Source organism: Phoca vitulina, unplaced genomic scaffold, assembly GCF_004348235.1.
Source record: "Phoca vitulina isolate PV1807 unplaced genomic scaffold, GSC_HSeal_1.0 scaffold41, whole genome shotgun sequence".
Taxonomy (NCBI): Eukaryota; Metazoa; Chordata; class Mammalia; order Carnivora; family Phocidae; genus Phoca; species Phoca vitulina.
Window position 1 is genome coordinate 11003344 of NW_022589744.1, and position 18652 is coordinate 11021995.

Sequence of the window (18652 nt, forward strand, 5' to 3'; positions counted from 1 at the left end):
AAGCAGAGGCCCCAGCTCCCCTGAAGACAAGAGCCATGACCCCAGCCCCTCCCCTCCAAGCACAAAGAGCCAGGACGTGGAGAGGGTGGTTTATTGTGTAAAGAGGCCGATTGTAGAGAGCAAAGATTGTACGGACACAGGTAGGGTCAGGGAGACCCAGAGGCCGGAGCTGGAGGATGGAGGGGGGGCACCCTGCCCCCTCTGGCCCCAGTCATCCAGGCAGGGAGGATTGAACAGCTCCCTCCACACTCTTCTCCCGCCCCCATACTGGATAACAGGGAGTCAGGTTATATCCATTGACCAGGAAGAATACAGCAGGAGACCCTCAACACCCTGCTCCAAACCCCTAAAATGCATGAGGTCTCCCATTCTGGCTTCTGCAGTCTACCAGCCCCCAGTCTCCTCAAGCAGCCTGGCCACCCCCCTTCCTCCTTCGGGCCCTGGCAGCAAGCTGGGCCTGGACCAGGTGGTTTCAGGCTAGGAGGCATGGAAGGGCCCCCCCCCCCCGCCCCTGCCCAGGTGCCTCAAGGGACAGCCCACAGCTCCCTTGTTGGGCAAGGCATGAGGGCTCAGTGACCTGGTAGCCTCTGGGGATGATAGGCAGCAGAGAAACGGGTCCTGAGGGAGAGCCAGAGTGAGGTGGGGGCTCTGGCCAGGGCCTGCAGTGCTGGAGATGGGAGGCTTCTGTGAGTCCAGCCCTCAGTGGGGGTGATCAGTACCTGTCCCCATCATCCCAGCCACCAGGGGCCTTTAGGGCCTGCCACCCAGGACTCAGCCCCTCTGCCAGCCCCGGTTGGTTGTGGTAATTTAAAGCCTAGAACAGTGGGTCAGGGGAGCATCAGGGGACCAGGATCCCCACCCTCCCCGGTCCCATCCCCCGGTAGGTTTCCATCCTCACACCCGCTGGATCTCAAACAGCTTCACATCCGTGTCGTACCAGACAGGTGGGTCCACATTCCTGCGGAGGGAGTGGGCAGGGAGTGCTGCGAGACCTTGCAGAAAAGACTGGGGAGGAGCTAAAGGGTCATCCAACCCAAACCCCTTCCAACCTGATGTCCCACCCCAAGCAGTGGGTGCCTACCCTCTAGACAAGACCATCCTGGTTGACTATGTTGACATGAACCCCACTACCATGGTGGGACCCAGAGCCGAGGCCCCCCTGGGCAGACCCTCAGGGGAACACCAGACCCACCTCAGATAGATGACCCCCCACATGTAGGTGCGGAACCACATTGCCGTGCCCGAGTTGGCCTGGTACTTGCGGATGAGGATGGGGTGGGGCACAGGGAGCAGCCCCACCAGGGTGCCATGCTGCAGGAACCTCAGGATCTCTGACTCATCTGTCAGGCCCCTGCCAGGAAGAGGGGGTGGTTTCCCATGTGCTCACATGGGGAAAACCCACTCTGAAAGTCAAGGGGAGCATGGGCCCCATGCTCCCAGCCACATCCCACCCAAGCCTGGGCTTGCCCCGCCTCAGAGCCCACCTGCCACTCCCGCCCGCCACCCCCATCCCCCACCCCCACCCCCCCACTGCCACCCCCAGGCTCACTTGTCAATGCAGATCTTTTCCACCTGGGGAACCAGCACTTGGAGCAGCCTCATGATGGTCTGCAGCGGCAGCTTTGACTTCCAAGAGAGAACCTGAGGGAGGGACCGGGGTTCCTGGGGCTGGGAAAGCAGCCCCCACGGGCAATGGGATAGGCCTGACCCCTGACCCAGAACCATAGGCTCCCCAAGGCAGGAAGTGTCCCCGCTCACGACAGCAAGGGCCTGGCACGGGGCAGTGCCCACGAACAGTGACTGTTATTCACGGTAAGAGCCTCTCACTGAGCATACACTACGTGCCAACAACTCTCCCCTTGGAGCCTCACAATGGCATGATCAAGTAGGATGTTTATCCCCAGGGAAGTGCAATCAGTAGTGATCACAGGACACACAGAAGGGAGTGGACAAGCGACTTGGGGAAAGAAGCTGGAAAGGAAAGCTCAGTAAGAAAGCTAGCACCGTGAGCAGCTGAAGCTCAACTCTGCAGCAGAACTCTGGGAGAGTGTAGACGGGGGAAGCAACTGGCCCAGAGTGGCCAAGGTCACCCAGCCAGCCGGAAGGAGTGACCCAGAGCCCGGCTCCCAGGCTGGTTTTGGGATTTGGACACATTCCCATCCAAGCCTTAACTGAGCTTAACTAGGCCAGGCACCCCTGTCCGCCCCCACTCAGAGCCATCTGCCCAAACCCTCACCCATTCCGATGTTGGGTTCCACTGCCCACTGGCTGACGCGCTGGACAGTCGCCGCTGCTCCCGCCACTCCTGGTCGGGCTCCTGGTCCCAGAGAAGGGATGGGAGTGAGGGGTGGAAGGAGTGGGCACAGAGTGGAGGCGGAGGGCAGAGGAGCAGCCCTTCTTCCCAGTCCCTCCCATAGCCTGGAATCCAGGGGGCAATGAGGCCTCTCTACTGGCTCATGTTGGTGGGGGGCTCACTCCCAACAGAGGGGACAGCCCGGCCCAGCACCCTTTGCCCTGGGCCCCAGGCCCTGCCCGACCCAGCCCAGCCTGATGACAGGTTTAGGGCCAGGGGCTGACTGGGCTGGTCGGGTAAAGGCCAGTCAGCTGAGATAAGGCTGATGGATGAGGAGTCTGAAGGCCAAGGCCTTAAACCTGGGACTAGTAAACAAGGGAGAGGTCTGTGAAAGCAGCCCCTGGATGTCCTGGACACAGGGTTCCTGCCCTCTGCTGCAGGTGACCCCAGAGGGCGCTGGCCCAGCTCACAGAGGCCAGGGAGAAAGGGAAGTCCCAACGTCACCCCACTGCAGGAGTCCCCGTCGCCCACCTCCGTGGCCGGGCTGCCATCTGCCGAGCTCTGCTGGGACGTGGGCTCCAGGGATCGCAAGGTGCCATCCTCTGACACCTGGGACTTCTCTGTCAGCTTGTCAATGCCTGGGAGTGGGGGTGGGTGGGTGTGAGAACACCTGCCACAGGGCCCCTCTGAGAAAGCATCCGCACTGGGCCCCACGAGGGCCCCCTCTTTCCTCCACCCACTTCAGCATGCTATGCGTGATGCCCCCAATCCCGCCCCTACCCTGCACCAAGCTAACCTTCCTGGGCCTCCCAATACCCCCTCCCTATCCCCTCAGCTTCCCAACTCAGTCCATGCCCTCTGCCAGAGATGGGATAACATCCCAGAGACCCTGCCCATCCCCGAACCATGCTGGCATCCACACTCGCCCCTGCCACTTGCCAGGCCAGACCTGGGGTGGCCACCAGGCTGGTCTTGAGAGTGCCAGGCTCAGCGGGGGCAGCAGGGTGGGAGCCCTCCATGGAGGCACCCTCCTGTGAGCCAGTTCGGGACAAGGGCTCAGGTGCCCGCCGACGCCTTTGCAAGGCCTTGTGGAGAGCAGGGGGGTCGGCGGGCAGGCTGGCCAGCTGGTGGAAGATGCTGCGTTTTCGGATGATGGCGTAGACCAGGTTGGAGTTGCCTGTAGGGAGGGAGCAGGCCACACGTCAGGGAGGCCCCCTTGCCTCTTTCTCCACCTGGGCAGGTTTCTGGGAGGGGGAGTTTAGAGGACAGGCGGGTGTGTAACCCAGGGGTAGGAGATGGTACAGGGCGCCCGAGAGAGGGGGCTGGAGAAGGGCGGCACCTGGCGGCATGTGCAGCTATGGTTACCCCAGGGCATTACATCGCTGGAGAGGAGCTCCTGGGCTGAGCTCCCCTGGTGCCGCTCCCCAGTACCTTCCAGACCCCCTCGCAACCCGGCCCACTAAGGGGTAACACTGGCAAAGTGGGGCAGGCCCAGCACGTCAGAGTCCACACCAAGCCAGCTTTTCTTTACTTTGACTGTGTCCCTGAGCCAGGTCACCAGGGAGGATGGACGACACGGTCCATGCCCCACGCTGACTTCCGTCGGCCCCGGGCCTTCAAGGCCCCATCCAACAATCTGGTCCTGCCTCTCGCCACACTGTCCTGCTCCTAGTTCAACATCTCACCCCAGGGCCTTTGCATATGTTGCCCACACACACACCATACAATGCTTTTTCTGCCCCACCCCACCTCCATTCATCCCTCACAGATCAGTGGAAATATTACTTATTTTGGAAATAATAGTAACTGCTAATATCTAAGTCACCAGACACTGTGCTAAATGCTTTTTGTGGGTGATTACTTAATCCTCCCAACACCCTCAGACGTAAGGACTCCAGCACTATTATTATGACTGTCTTCCAGCCGAAGACACTACCGCTCAGAGAGGTTATGTGCCCACAGTCACGGAGCTACCAAGTGGCAAGACCCTCACCAGGCAGTGTGGCATTGACAACACCCATCAGGGTCCTACCGCTCTGAGCTTCCCTTTCACCAGATTTAAGGTGACCTGTCTGGGTGACCATCTGTTTAAAGCCTCCCTCTGTCTTAATCCCCAGCTGTGAGCTGCACGGGCAGGGAGCATTCTGCTTTGCTCTCCCCTCTATCCCCTGCACCCAGCACTGGCCTGGGTATGCAGCAGATGCTCAATAAATGCATGTTGAACAAACGGGGTTGTGGGGGGCAACGCAGAGGGTCCTGCCCTCCTCAGGCGGACGGGAAGGTGTCCTTGCACACGGCCCGTCCTGATTCCCGCCCCTGAGGCCAGACCAGGGCTTGGGCTGCCGCCTCACCATCGAACTGGTACTGGATGATGTTGTTGAAGGCCTCCAGGAGGAAGAAGACCAGGTGGTGGTTCTGGGCAGCGGAGAAGAGGAACCAGGTGGTGGAGAAGGCCTCCAGCAGGTGCAGCAGCTTATTGGCAGCCACCATGGATAGGCTCTTGAGGTAGGGGGACACTGCAGGGGAGGAGCCAGCTCACTCCTGGGGCTCCCCCCACCCACCCAGCCATCCCTGCACACCCTTGACTTACGCAGGACACGATGCTCCCGCTGCCAAACCTTCCCTGCCCCGTGCTTGTAAAATCCCCCACAAAGCCCGGAACACCAAACCCTCAGAGGCTGAGGCCACACGGGCCATGCTCTGCAGAGCTCCAGGAAGCCATGTGGGCCCCACCCTCGTCCCTCCACCATGTGGACAGCCGAACCGTTTACTGAGCCACTCACACACAGCATCTTGCCCACTCCTCCCCACACTTCTGAAAGGGGGGCCGGGCGCAGAGGGAACCAGCCCCATTTCATAGACAAAGAAACTGAGACTCAGACAGGTTTGTAAACTTGCCCAGAGTTCCCAGTTATAAAATGGGCAGGGAGACAAACTCCGGATCTTTAAAAGTCTTTCTGGAATATCAAACTGGGATCACAATACTCCACACATAATCAGAAACTTATTTTTTGGCAGAGTCTGAGAGGGGGAACCTGAGATGAGACGTGTGTGGACGGCCTGAAGTCACAAAGGGATCCATGCGCTTCCTTGTTTCACGTCTCCCTCCCTGCCCAGGCTGGGGCAGAGACAGCAGCTTTCCTGCTCAAAAATGCATTCTCAGAGCCAGCTACACTTAACCAGTGTTCAGTTAAAATGTGTGAGTCGGACCCAGCAAGCAAACCAGGAAGGGAAGGCAGGGTTCTGGCCCCAGAGCTCACAGCGCAGCTAGAGCTCTGTCCCACCAACTCTGGAGTCCGAACCACTCCCACCCAGGGCTGTCCTCTCCAAAAGATGGCCACGCTGCAGTCATCCTGCCTCAGCCCACGGCCACCCACCTTGCTGGGCCCAGCACGCCAGCCAGCCTGAGCCCCTCCCCTCGGAGGCAGCTGTCCCCAGTCCTCGCTGGAGGGTAGGCCACCTCCTGGCACCCTGAGACCACGCCTTCCAAACCCACGCTGTCCAATGCAGCAGCCACGAGCCACCTGTGGCCATCCAACGCTTGAAACATAGCTAGTTCTAACTGAGATGTGCTGCATGTATGAAACACACAAGATTTTGAAGACTAGGTGTGAAAAAGAATGTAAAATATCCCAATAATTTTTAATGGGGGTTATATGTTGATATTTTGGATAGCGTGGATTACATGAAATGTATTATAAAATTACTGTCACCTCTTTCTTTCTCTCTTTCCCTTCCTTCCTTCCTTCCTTCCTTTCTTAATATGCCTCAAAAATTAACCAGTACATATGCGGCTGCCATCATATTGCTATTGGACTGGGCAGGTTTGAACCAGGGAGGCACGGCAGATCAGCCTGTGGCCTGGCGCCACCTGGTGGTGAGCATGGGGAAGGCGGGCTCCCAGCACCCCTACCGTTGACCACGATGGTGAGCAGGCAATCGAAGAGGGGCTGCAGCCGCTGGTGACCGCTGGTGATGATCTTGTGGAATACCTGTGCCGGGAGGCAGAGGGGTGGCCATGGGGTCCCCTCCACCTCCAGATTCAGCCGAAAGGATGTCCCCCATGCCCCCATGTCCTGGATGAGGGAGCCGCCTCACCACAATGAGCAGGTCTGCGTGGGTACCGGTAAAGACCGGGATGTCCATGGGCACGCGCACCGAGTAGGGCTTGTTCAGCCGCACCCCAAAGTTCCGCTCCCCGCTCAGCAGCAACAGGATGAAGACTCCAATGTGCATCAGACCCACCCGAGCTGCAGCATGGGGTAGGGGAGAAGTCACCACACGGGGTAGGCACGGGAGGAAGGAGTGCAGGGCAGGGACCCATCTCAGAAGCACTGGAAGAAGCCCTTCCTGGGAGGTCAGAGACCTGAGCCTGAGCTCCTGGGGACCCACCCCTCTACAAGGAAGCCCCCAGGATCTTACGCCCACCCCAGCCTTACAATGATCCGCTCGGGCATCATTGAGGAAGTAGAGGATGGGGACCAGGATGTCCAGCACATCACTGCTCTTGAGCACAAAGAAGAGGAATTTCTGGAGGAAGGGAGTGAACAGGTGGGCAGGGTCAGAGCGGAGACACCTGTGCCCCACCCTCTCCCCATCCCGGGAGTCTCCCCTGATGCTGTCCCCATCCCTAGGCTATCCAGAATAGCCACTCCCCACCTCAGGGCATGCCACTGCCCGCCAGGCTGGACCTGAGGCCAGCCCACCTTATTGAAGTCACAGAGCTTCCAGAAGAGGACCAGCAGCTCCTGGTGGAACTGGATCTTCTTGGTGGAGTTGGGCAGGTAGGTCTGGAGCAGGGGGTTGGAGAGCAGCCGGGCTATGCCCTTGAGGATGAACTGGAAGTCCTGAGCGGGGGACAGCAGGGATCTGTCCAGTCCAGCTCCCTCACAAATGTCTCCTCACTCCCCCAGAGCCTGGTCCCACCTCTAGAGCCTGAAAGGCCCAGATTCTGTCATCAATTGCTGTCCTGAGGCAGGCCCCTCAGGAAGCTGAGCCCAGGGCAGGTCTGGAGAGAACCCCTGCCCCTTCCCCAGCCACAGGTTCCCCCGTCCCTGAGCAAGGCTGCTCCTAGTGACCCCCACACACACCCACACCCTGAACTGGCCCCTGCCCATCTGGACTCCGTGTGGACAGATGCCATCCCCCTCCCCCTCCCCATCACCCTGTCACACCAGAGGTTCACTCTACTATTCTCAAAGAGCTGTCACTTACTAAGTACCTGCTACCAGTAATCCTCCCAAGAAGGCGAGGAAGCAGTTACTGTCCCCACGTCACAGCACAAGAACCTCCCCCAAGGTCACAAGACACACAAACTCAGGTCTGCCTGGCCTTTAAGTCCACTGTCCTTCCCCCTTCCAAAACCTGACATCAGAGCCACCTCTTCCTGGAAGACTGCCCAGTTATCCCTATCCAGTTGAGGCCATCAGCCCTTTTCTGCATCTCAAAACCCTTGAAGTCCTACCATCATTATATCACTTGGGTGGCCAAGTCCACGGGGACCATGGTTCCTTCCTGGAGGGGTCAGGACTCCCACTTACCCCATCTCATCTCCATCCCCTCACCCCCCTGCAAGGCCATAACCATTGTGGCAGGTGGGCATTGAGAATCCACTGGAGCAAGAACAGTGTTCCACTCACCTCCTCACGATGGATGCGGGACAGGTAGTTCACAAACAGGTTGTCGGGTCCTGGAGGCTGCCGAGAGTGGAGCCTGGGATAAGCAGGTGGCTCTACCCCTTGCCCCTACCTCGGGCCTAGGTGGTGGCAGCAGAGCCCCCTCAGACATCCCCAGGCTCACCATGAGGTGCCCACTGGGTATCCCTTGCCCAGCTCTGCTAAAGAGAGAGCCCAGAGCCTGGCAGGGCCAGCTGCCCTCCCCGCCACTCCCATCCTTACGTCCGTGTCGTCCATGGCAGTGCCCGTGGTGGTGCCATCCACCGTGGGGCTGGTGCTGGTGGCACTGTCATGGTCCAAGGTGACAATGAGCACCTGGGCAGCCTCCTCCACCAGGGGCTCCCGGTAGTCGGAGAAGAGCAGGTGGTTGTAGGGGATCCCGTAGCCCACAGGGTCATAGGCACACACGGTGTTGAGGAGGGAGGTAAACAGGGGGAGGGCGTGTCTGCAGTAGAAGAGGAACAAGGCTGTGGAGACCGCCCGGCCAGCCTCCGTCCACCCCTCAGGTGGCCACACGGGAGGGTCCGTCGAGCCAGCCCCTCACTCGACCAGTGTTTCAGTGCTAGCCCCAGGCTGGGAGCCAGAGAGCAGAACCAGGCTCATCCCTTCCTGAGGAAAAGAGACCTCTCCTTGTCCTGACCTGCATCTGGGACCCAGGCCAGGCTAGGCCAAGGGCAGGGGAATTTATACCAAGAGTGGGGTGGCCAGTTATGTGGGAAATCATGTCCACACCCCTTAGATTTTTCCCCCAAGGGCTAAAGCCTACTAAAAAAAAATTAAGACTATGTTTAGAGCAGTTTTAGGTTCACAGCAAAATCACGAGGGAAGGAACAGAGAGATTCCCCCGTGCCCCCCCACTTCCACCCATGCACAGCCTCCCCGCCTACTGACATCCCACAGCGGAGCGGCTCATGTGTTATCATCAACAGACCTACATGGACCCACCATCAAAGCCCATAGTTTACACTGGGGTCCATTCGTGGTGCTGCACGATATAATGACATGTCCCTCAGATCTGAGGGGCAGGTGCCCTCCCTCGGGGCTTCAAAGCAGGAGTTGGAGTACCCCAGGGAGGTGGGCTTCCCCTCGGGGAGCAGAGCATGTGCTCGATCACCCAGTTCCCAGGCCACAGACTGACATCATTCAGAGATCTGTAAGACGTCAGGGTTCAAGCTCCTTATCTTACAGGCGAGGAAACTGAGACCCAGAGAGGTTACGTGAGTGGCAAAGCATGGCCGCTTGCCTGATAATGCTGGTGAGAAAAAAACAAAAAAACTCTGGCCAGCTTTGGACTGTGGCGGGTGGAGGGGGTCGCCTGGCTTGCCTTCTCTTCTGGGGGAGGAAAAGAAAGTTGGGCAGAAGGCCAGCAAAACCTGAAGGATAAGGCATGCCATGTGGGAATGAGAGTCTGGAAGGAAGAAGGGGAACCCCCCCTCAGGGGCACAACCCTGGGCGCTCCCTGCACAGCCCTGGGCACAGCGGGAGCTCGTGTAGCTTCTTTACACCCTCAGTCCCCCCATGTGGCACCCCCAGAGCCCAGGAGCGCCCCCGTGTGGGCCAGGCCTCCCCCCCTTCAGGGTGTTCATTACGCCGTCTCCCCAGCCACTCTCTACCCACACAACCCCGTACTAGCCACTTGTGGCCGCTGAGAGCTTAAAACGTGGCTGGTCTGAATTGAGAGGTGTTGTGACTGTAAACTACACAACGGGATTTTGAACCCTTCGCCTGAAAAGGGAATGTAAAACATCCCGGTAATGTTGCATATCGAGTACATGTTTAATACTGCTATTAGGTGTATATTGGGGTAAATGAAATACTACAATTGATTTCACCCATTTTTTTTTTTACTTTTTTCACGTCACCACTAGAAATGTTCAACTTATGTTGACATCAGCATATGTGGTTTGCATTATATTTCTGCTGGACAGCACAGCTCTGGATGGAGGACCCAGGACCTAGGCACCTAGGGCCCCCCAGTGGGACACTGGACGGCGTGGGCGAAACGTGTGGCTGTTAAGTTACAAGCCATCGCCACCAGGGGGAAGCACCTCCCCTCAACTAAGACTCCGGGCTGGCAGGCAGCCTCTGCTCGGGGCTGCCTGGAAAAGGAGGAGAATGGAAAGGCCGGCCAGGGGCCCCTCACCTGTTCTCCGTGGAACAGAAGAACTGCACCCACGGGTTGGTGCCACCACCGTCCGGAGCTGGGGGCAGGTACATGGCCTCAGAGAAGCACGTCAGCAGCAGCTTCAACAGCTCCATCCTTGGGTGGGGGGGTTATGGCAGGGGGTTCAGTACCTGAAGATCTCCATTCTTCTCTAGGACGGCATGCCCACCCTGCCCCGCCCCGCCCCAGCTCAAGTCCATGAAAAGAAATGACCTCATTTTATCCCTGTCAGGCTGCTGTGGGGTCACCAGTGGACAGGGTCTCCTTGAAAGACCCCACGCACGGTTCCCTCTCCGAGCTGGGGAGTGGGGGGCAGGCCTGGAGTCCAGCTACACTGTGGGCTCTGGGTCCAAGCAAAACTCACCGGTTCACGTCATGGATGTAGTTGGGCTGGGGGGAGTGAGCAAAGCCCACGCCAGCCTCCCAGATGTATTCACAGCTGTCCAGGGAGTGGACGTCCTCCGCCGAGTCCTGGGGACATGGTTCGGGAGCGGTCAGGCTGGGGGTGGCCAACCCAAGTCCCCCCACTGTCGTCCCTGGGGGCAGAGACCCTCATATTCTCCTAAAGACAGACCCTCAAAATGCCCCAGGTGATAATGCACAAGGGAAGAAATTAATGTTCTCAACCTCTTAAAAGCTAATTTTTCTTCTCTGGTTCTTTTACTTGATCAGTCCAGCTTGAGGCAGGGACAGAGAGATAGGAAGGGAGGGGAATGGAATTGGGTGTACCTGGTGGTGCTTGGGGGTTGGGGGGCAGAGAACACTAAAGGTCGAGTCCATGGGCCCACAGGAAGTGAGCAGGCCAGACCTCCTGTGTCCAAGCCCCACACGCCCATCCACTGCCCAGGCGAGGACAATGGGTGCTTGTGCCCAGACTCCCGGATAGAGGGGGCAGGGCCAGGCACCAGCTGGCTCCTCTCCAGCTATGCCGGTCACAGGCCCTTCCCCAGACCTGCCCAGCTCTTCCAGAGCAGCCCCTGCCCCCGCAGGGTCCTGCCCAAGGGAACTTCAACCAGCCCCAACCCAGGACCAGAGCCCTCCCTAGCCTAGGGGTGGGAGACTGGGGGGCTCTCACCACAGTGCTCCTTCGGTGGCTCTGGACAGTGAAATCTGGACAGAAGAGGAGGTCGGCGATGGCCAGGAGCAGGGACTCAGCGAGGGGCCGGGCATTCTCATCATCACCCTCTCCCTGCTCAGGATATAGCACACAGGCCGCCTCAGTGGTCGCTGGCCGAGGAGAGGTGGCCCCAGGACTTGGGGGATGGAAAGGGTTTGGATCTGGGCCCAGGCAGGCACCCATGGGCAGAGGGATGAAGGAAGAGACTGAAGGAAAAGGAAGGAAGATTCCCAACCACCCCAAACCTCCTAAGGCAGAAGGGGGCAGGAAGAGGAGTGGGGTTGGGACCCAGGAAGAAACCTCCCCACTGACTGGAAGGAGCCAGGCCAGGACCCGAAAACTCTAGAGCCTCGGCCCTGCTGGAATCACTGGGGTCCTGCCCTCAGCCAGCTGCCTGGAGATAAACCAGGGAGGGAAAGGGCGGGGAGGCAGAGTGCCCAGCAGCCCTGCCCCCATGTCTGCCCGGCAGAAGGGGCAGACATCCGTATGGGAGATGACCCCCTGCCTCAGCAGCAACCCCCATTCCCCTTCCCCTGTACTTCCCAAACCCCACGAGAGATTTGGAGGAACGTGATGGGCCCTGAATGGGTTCTCTCCCTGTCACCACATCACCTCCCACCCGGCCCCACAGCCAGGCCCACAGACCCCTGCTCGCCCTGCCCCGGGCACTGTGGACCAGAAGAAGCCCCTCCAGTCGGGGTCCTCAAAGATGTAGGGCAGCACGCGGGTGAGAAGCCGGCTGCAGTTCAGGACAATCTGCTTCTCCTTCTCCGAATGGCAACCGCTCTCGGCTCCCTGCACCAGCTTCTCCACAGCCTGTGGGGACAGGCAGAGGGGCACGCTGGACGGGTGGGGCGTGGGGACCTTGCACTTAGGGTCAGGATGGGCACCCAAGGCTTCAGAGGGGGAGAGGCAGACAGGGCCATCCCGCCCAGGGGGGACAGGAAGTGGGTCAGAGAGCAGCATAGAGCATCACCGGAGAGCCCAGCCCACCGCTCATTGGCTGAGACCTTGCTAAGTGACCACCTGTCAGAGCCCGTTCCCTCATCTGTAAAACGGTGACATTAACAGGACCCACCACACAGGGTGAGCTGATGTGCGGACGCCTTCACAGAGGGTGGCTGCCAGGATCCCCTCCCCGCAGAGCCAGTGGGTCAGACGTGGGTACAGCCTCGAGACTGCCCAGACCTGGACGGGGGGGTGCCGTGGGGGCCTGCTCTCTGGGTGCGCAGGGCTGGGCCAGCTTCAGCCTCCCCAGGAGGGTGGGGAACGGCTCAGCAGGGAGTGGCAGCAAGGGGCAGAGCACCTTAAGCTCACCTTGTAGCACAGAGTGGCCAGATTGGAGGGTGACTCCTCCCTCACGGCCCGGATCTCTGCTGCTGGCACCAGCGCGAAGACATCCTGCACTGAGGTGGCCGTGTCTGCCCAGAACTGGTCCCAAAAGGCATCATCGGTGGCTTCCACAGGCTGGAGGGGGGGCGGTTTGGTGTGTCCACAGTTGTTATATAATCTCTTGTCAACAGGCCCACAGTTTGCCCAGTCTGTAGACAAAGGAGCCCCAAAAGGGAAGCCACGGCCCCCCTATTCCATCCCTGCTGGTGCCCAGGGGCCCTCCCATGGCGGGGGGGTGGGGGGAGAGGAGGAACATCCTGCAGCCATTGTGAGCTCCCGCTGGTACAGGCAGGCTGGAGACACTGGGCACAGATGTCAGAGGTCAGCCAACCACTGAGTTCGGCAGCCAAAGCCTAACTCAGTCCCCAAGGGACAGGGTAACTCACCATCCTCCTCTGGTCAGGCCTCCCTACCTGGGGACCTCCCCAGACCATGCTGCTAGGTCAAGTGCCGGGGGCCAGACCCAGGTTGTGCCCCTCCCCAAAGGAAGAAGACAGGGGATGTGTGCTCATTTCACCTAAGCCCAGCCTCACCGTCCCCCACTCAGCCCCAGCTTCTACCCTCTTCCTGCACGCCCAACAGATGCCAGATCTAAAGAAGCCAACCCCCACGGCTCTCTGACCGCACCCGCCCCTTCCAGTGCCCACTGCTAGTGCCGCTGTTCAGGCCACTCTTGCCAGGGCCCCAGCTCCAAATCTACAACCTCAACCCTGCCTGCACACCGCCTCGAGCCCATGTTCAAGGCACAGCACCAAAGGCACTGTTCCCTCTACAAAGACCTTTGGGGGTCCCCGCTGCCTTCAGGATTGGGCCAGACCATCAGCCAAGATCTTACTTAACATACCTACATGCATGCCCACGTGTGTGCCACGTATGCACACATACACACTGCCCGTGGGCACGCACACACCTGTATTTGCTACCCCTCCAACACAACACCATCACAACCTCTCTTTGCCTGTGCTCCAACTGTCCCCTCTTCCCCGCATGCCCACCCTTCTAATCCCGAAGTCCCACCAGTCCTATGGAGGCCATACACTGTAAGCACACTGGTGCCTTTTGAATCCTACGGGCAGTCGCATAGGGAACCAATCTGAATCGTAAGCACCACTTCTAGAAATCCTTCCTAAGGAAATGATCAGAGATGTGCACCTATAAGGAGGTTCGCCGATGTGTTATCGTTGATAATAGTGAGAAGTTGGAATGATCCTAAATAACCAACAAGCAGGAAACACTCAAAAAGTTAAGGCCCTTTCGTAGAATAGAGTATTACTCAACCACCAGGGCCATGTTGCCAAAGACTATTAATGAATGAAAAATGCTCACGGTACAACCCTGTGTGAGAAAGAGAAGATATAACACTAACCACAGGATGGTCACACTCTTTGCTAAATTATATAGTAATAAAAACCTAGACGAAAATGACAGGACGCTCATAGCGATGATCTCTCTGGGTGGTTTTTATTTTTTTGCTTATATTTTTCTGCAAGGACGCATATTTACTATTTTTTCCTTTTGAATAGCCGCCTGCTGAGAGGCCAGGGTGCCCAAGGCACTCTTGCGAACAGCAGCTCCTGCCGGAGACCCCAGTTGCTCCATCATCCTGGCCTCCTCCCTTCTCTGAAAGGGTCGATACTGGCCCTGCTACCACACAAATCCACATACAGTGTGCTTTACTCTGACCATCAGAAAAAAATATACATCTCGTTTAAAAATAACTCTGTTCTGGGGCACCTGGGTGGCTCAGCCAGTTAAGCGTCTGCCTTCGGCTCAGGTCATGATCCCAGGGTCCCGGCATCGAGCCCCGAATCGGGCTCCTTGCTCAGCGGAAAGCCTGCTTCCCCCTCTCCCTCTGCCTGCCGTTCCCCCAGCTTGTGCTCTCTCACTCTCTCTCTGTCAAATAAATAAATAAAATCTTAAAAATAATAATAATAACTCTGTTCTCCGAACCCCCTCTTCCCAGAATTCTCCCAGAGCTCTGGACCGACAGGTTTGCTCCCACCTTGGAACCCTGCTCCGCACCCTCAGTCACTCAACATTGGCCCTGACTCCAGGGGTCTCGATGCACTTGCCTCGAGGTCCCATTAGCCCACTGGCCCTTCTTCCCTGACCCCGCAGTCGGGGCAGATGGCAGATTCTCAGCCAATATTTGTTCAGGGAAAGGTTGTCATTCGTCCTAGAGACCCCTTCAACCCAGTCACTGGGCATGCCTGAGCATCAGTGGGGCTGTCCAAACTCAGAGCTGGGTTTGAAAGTGTCACCGAGGTCCGGGTGTAACCTCGCCCACTCCCCAAGCAATGCCCCCCCTCCAAGCTACAGGGCAGCAAGTGGCCATGGCCCCCAGGACAGGCCTGGTACCAGGGCCTGCTCGGTCCCAGAACTGGTAGAGCAAGTTGCTAGGGGAGAACAAAGGCCAAAGGAGGGGCCTAGGGCTAGGGTTTTCTAGCCTCAACCAAGGCAGCCCTCTGACAGTCCCTGGGATCAAGGGGCACCACCTGCCAGTGTGGGGGGCCAGGGCTGGTGTGCGGAAGGACATCCTAGAAAACCTGTGAGCACCTATGGAAAGCTCCCCGTCTCTGACACTTCCCCCCCCCCTTCCCCGGTAGCCACTACCCCCTTAAAGGGGCAGAAACTCATCTGAGCACCAGTGGACTTGACCTCTGGCTTAGTTCATCAGGCAAGTGTCACCTGGGGACTGAATTCCAAATGAGGAGAGAGACTTAAAAGGAGACTTAGGAGGCCCCCAGCTAGCCCAGCCGAGAAGCAGGCTGAGTCCCAGCCCTCCAGCTCCCACTGTGGCCTGGACGCTTCAGCTTGGTGCCCATCACCTGGCTGTGATCCCAGGCTGGCCTGATGCTCCAAGGTGTTGGCCAGGGTCACTGGAGCCCCTTGGGCTTCTGAGGGGAGAAACATGGCTCAACTCCTGTCCCAGTTCCCCGAGCTGGGCCCCACACAACCCAAGGAAGCTTCTAAAATCCAAGCCAGTTTGTTTGAAAAGAGTATTTTTGCCGCAGACCGGAAGGCCCATGCTGCCAGGGCATAGGGACGGAGCCACCCTGGGGGGAAACAGATATTCTTACCCCAGCTTCGCTAGCACCTGCTCAGGCCAGACCCCCCCACCAGCTTGGGAGCCCAGCTGCAACTTCTGAACTTTCTGGGGGGTGAGGGGGAGCAGAGGACCATAAGTGCTCTAGCCTGCTAAGGGTGACCTGTTCGGGAGCACGGTGTCACCACAGCGTTCACACACACACATACATGTGCACACATGTACACATGCACCCACCAGGTCTCCCCCTGCCTATGGCAGAGAGTCTCCAAAAAGGCAGATCTAAGAGAGGGTCCCACCCACCCCAGGAAAGGTCCAGGAAACACAGCCAAAACTGCTAAGCCTCAGGACCAGGGTCAGGCCTAGCCCAGGGCAGGAAGAAAACAGGATGCAGTGCAGGAAGGCAGGGAAGGCCCAGTGGCGAAGGCCCAGCAGCAGCAGCTCACGCCCAGGCCATAGGAAAAGGTTCTGGGTCGGCTTGTCTGCTGCCCAGAACAAACATCTGTGTTCGTGGCAGAGCCCCTAAGGGTCTGAGACTGGAGGACACCCTGTGGACAGCTGGCCTAAATCTCCTTGGAGACACTGAGTGGCAAGGTCTGGAACGACCATCTGGGATCTGGTCTTCACTCCTCTGCTGCCCAAGCCAGGTCACTACACAGGACAGGAGGCTTCGGGGTCTCTCCCTCCAGCCAGCCCAGGTCCCTTCCCACTACAGGGCCCCTGTGGTCTCTGGAGGGAGATCCAGCCTGGTATCTGGTTCCAGTGTTGACCCAAGCCAACTCCCTGTCCTCAGCTGGGAAACGGAACAGCACCATCTCAGTCAGCTCCATAACAGGGCTGCAGCCAGGGAAAGCTGGAAACACACCATATTTTGGGGAGAGGGCCAGCACAGGTAGGAATCTAGTCCACCCAGATCCTTTGGGACCCGACTGAGCTCATCCTGCTGGCCTGGCAAAGGACCCTGCCGGCTGAGTCAACAGCCCATAGTTCATTCCTCCAACAACATGTTTCCTTCCCCAGGTAGGTAAACATGGGAGCCTCCCTCCTGCCTCTCCCTGTGGCCCCACATTGAGTGGCTGGCCCACCTGCTGCCCACAGACCTAGAAGCCCCATCCCAAAAAAGCCAAGTACTAGAACTAACCAGGAGCCATTAGGGAAGTGGCAAGAAGCAAAGTCTTGTTTCTATCAAATGCCTCTTAGCTGGGACTGGACTCTCCAGAGGCCCTGGGCATTTGCCAGGCACCTGACCTTTCTCTTGTGGGAACGAGAGAGTGTTAGGACCAGAGAGGTCTGGCCTCTGGAGCTGTGATCAGCTGGCTGGGGGAGGACGGATCCCTCAATCCCACTCTAACTGCCAAGAGCAAGAGAGAGCCCTGGGGGTAAGGGTAAGAGGAAAGTCCCAGATGGCAGCAGGTCCTGACTCCCTTGAAAGTGGGCGACCTGGAGAGTCAGGTCTGGGCATCTCTGTGGCCAGAGCAGCCTGGTTCTGGGGTAAGGACAGAAGGGGTAGACAGGGAAGGAGTCAGGTCCTGTGTGTTGGGGGCAAGGAGGTGGCCTCTGTGCTACTTGTGAACTCAGGGGGAGTGTACTGGTTGAATGACACCCCCAGGCCCCACACCAGCCAGTCAAAGACAACCTGGAGGGTTCTCAGCCCTGACTCAGAGAACAGAGGGGGCCTGAAAACACAGCCATCCCCACTGCTGGGCCTCAGAGGAGGAGCCCCATAGAGTGGTGGTCCCCAGCTGAGAATCGATTCCACGGGTCTGGGAACAGGTCCCTTTGCTAGGCTGCAGCGCTGCTCGCCACTCTTTGCGTGTTCTCAGGAAGACCTGGGCCTTCCCTGGCTGTGGGCATCGACCTGGGCCCAGCGAGGCCGCTGCCACCGCGCACCAGCTGTTTCCCCGACCCGGTAGGCGCCGGCCCGGCTTTGTTTGCATTGAATCAGCCGGGTCTGTGCGTCCAGGAATCGCGGGCACCGAGGGGCAGGGAGGGGAGCAGGGAGGCGGATGGGTGGGTGGGGGCGGGAGTGGGGGTGAAGCTGAAGATGCGGGGCTGGAGGGGCGGGAGCGGGGGTGAGGTGGGGGGAGGCGGCGGGACAGGTGGCGGACAGCGGCGATGCTGGCTCAGGGAGTAGGCACACGTCAGCCTAAGGTGGCAGCAGCGGCTGCGGGTAGAGGGATATTCCCGGGAGAGGAGGCTGGGGGTGAGGGGCTAGGGTTAGGGGATGAAGCCCTGGGGTACAGGACAACGGGTCCCGCTCCGGCCCTGGCTTCAGCGTCACCCTGCAGGCCAGTCGGTCCCCCATCTCCTCACGAGCCAAGTTCGCGCAGCTCCCCCCCCCCCACCCCCGCCGGCCCTACCCAGCCCCCAGCCCGGCAGGTGGGTGGGGAGGCCGGGGCCCCAGGCGCACCTGCGTCTTGGTGGTGAGCTGGATCACCGCCTTTCGGAAATTCAGCTTAGAGTCGGCCGACCCCATAGCGCTTGAGCCCGCTCTGGCCGGGCCCCGGCCCCGACTCCCGCCCCGGCCCCGGCTCGGGATCCAGCTCCAGCTCCGCGGCCCCCGCTGCTCTCGCAGAAGAGGAGCGGCGCACCCCGCCTGCCGGCCAGGCGTCGGCCCCGCCCCCGCTGGGCTCCGCCCTCACGTGGCTCCCCCCCCGCACCTGCCGCGCCCCGCACAGCCCACTCCAGGCGCCGGGAGTCGGCCCCTGGGATCCGCTACTGCGGCTTGCCAGGCGTCCTTCTCAGCTCGACCCCGTGCCTCCGCGCCCTCTCTTCTGCGTCGGAGTGCTGTCCCCGTTACATCTCTCCCATTTCCACTCAGCCCCCAGGGCCCGCAACGCTCCCAGCCTCCCGTTCCCCGCCCCCATCCCCACCATTGGTCCCCACGCCACTCTGGGGCCCACACTTTCTCAGCCAGCCTCTCCCTCAGAGTTTCTTCCATGTCAATCCCTGTCCTCCCCATTCC

At 59.3% G+C, this 18652-nt stretch overlaps 1 protein-coding gene across 2 annotated transcripts; it reads right to left on the reverse strand.

Annotated features, from left to right (window-relative positions):
* Positions 1 to 75: 75 nt before the first annotated feature.
* On the reverse strand, positions 76 to 18325 carry HID1 (HID1 domain containing). Of its 2 annotated transcripts, none has more exons than XM_032429629.1 (19): positions 18098 to 18325; positions 12567 to 12716; positions 11895 to 12065; positions 11211 to 11321; positions 10497 to 10603; positions 10112 to 10228; positions 8191 to 8413; positions 7933 to 7989; positions 7000 to 7140; positions 6733 to 6823; positions 6392 to 6543; positions 6207 to 6285; positions 4645 to 4809; positions 3243 to 3470; positions 2825 to 2931; positions 2237 to 2317; positions 1550 to 1641; positions 1193 to 1351; positions 76 to 958 (listed from the first exon to the last, which is right to left on the reverse strand). In XM_032429629.1, exons 1-19 carry the CDS (start codon positions 18161 to 18163, stop codon positions 895 to 897), a joined length of 2361 nt encoding a protein of 786 aa, XP_032285520.1. In that variant the 5' UTR covers positions 18164 to 18325; the 3' UTR covers positions 76 to 894. The 2 variants fall into 2 exon arrangements, with proteins under 2 accessions (XP_032285520.1, XP_032285518.1); XM_032429627.1 differs by having other exon boundaries at positions 11208 to 11321.
* Between the last annotated feature and the right edge of the window lie 327 nt (positions 18326 to 18652).

Bases quoted from the DNA above. Each gene is read 5' to 3' on its own strand.
- HID1 (XM_032429627.1), bottom strand. From the start codon at position 18,163: ATGGGGTCGGCCGACTCTAAGCTGAATTTCCGAAAGGCGGTGATCCAG. The intron at 12,717-18,097 runs GTGCGCCTGGGG...CCCCCCCTCCAG, and splicing joins AGCTCACCACCAAGACGCAG to CCTGTGGAAGCCACCGATGA. The intron at 3,471-4,644 runs GTGAGGCGGCAG...CCCTCCCTACAG, and splicing joins CATCCAGTACCAGTTCGATG to GCAACTCCAACCTGGTCTAC.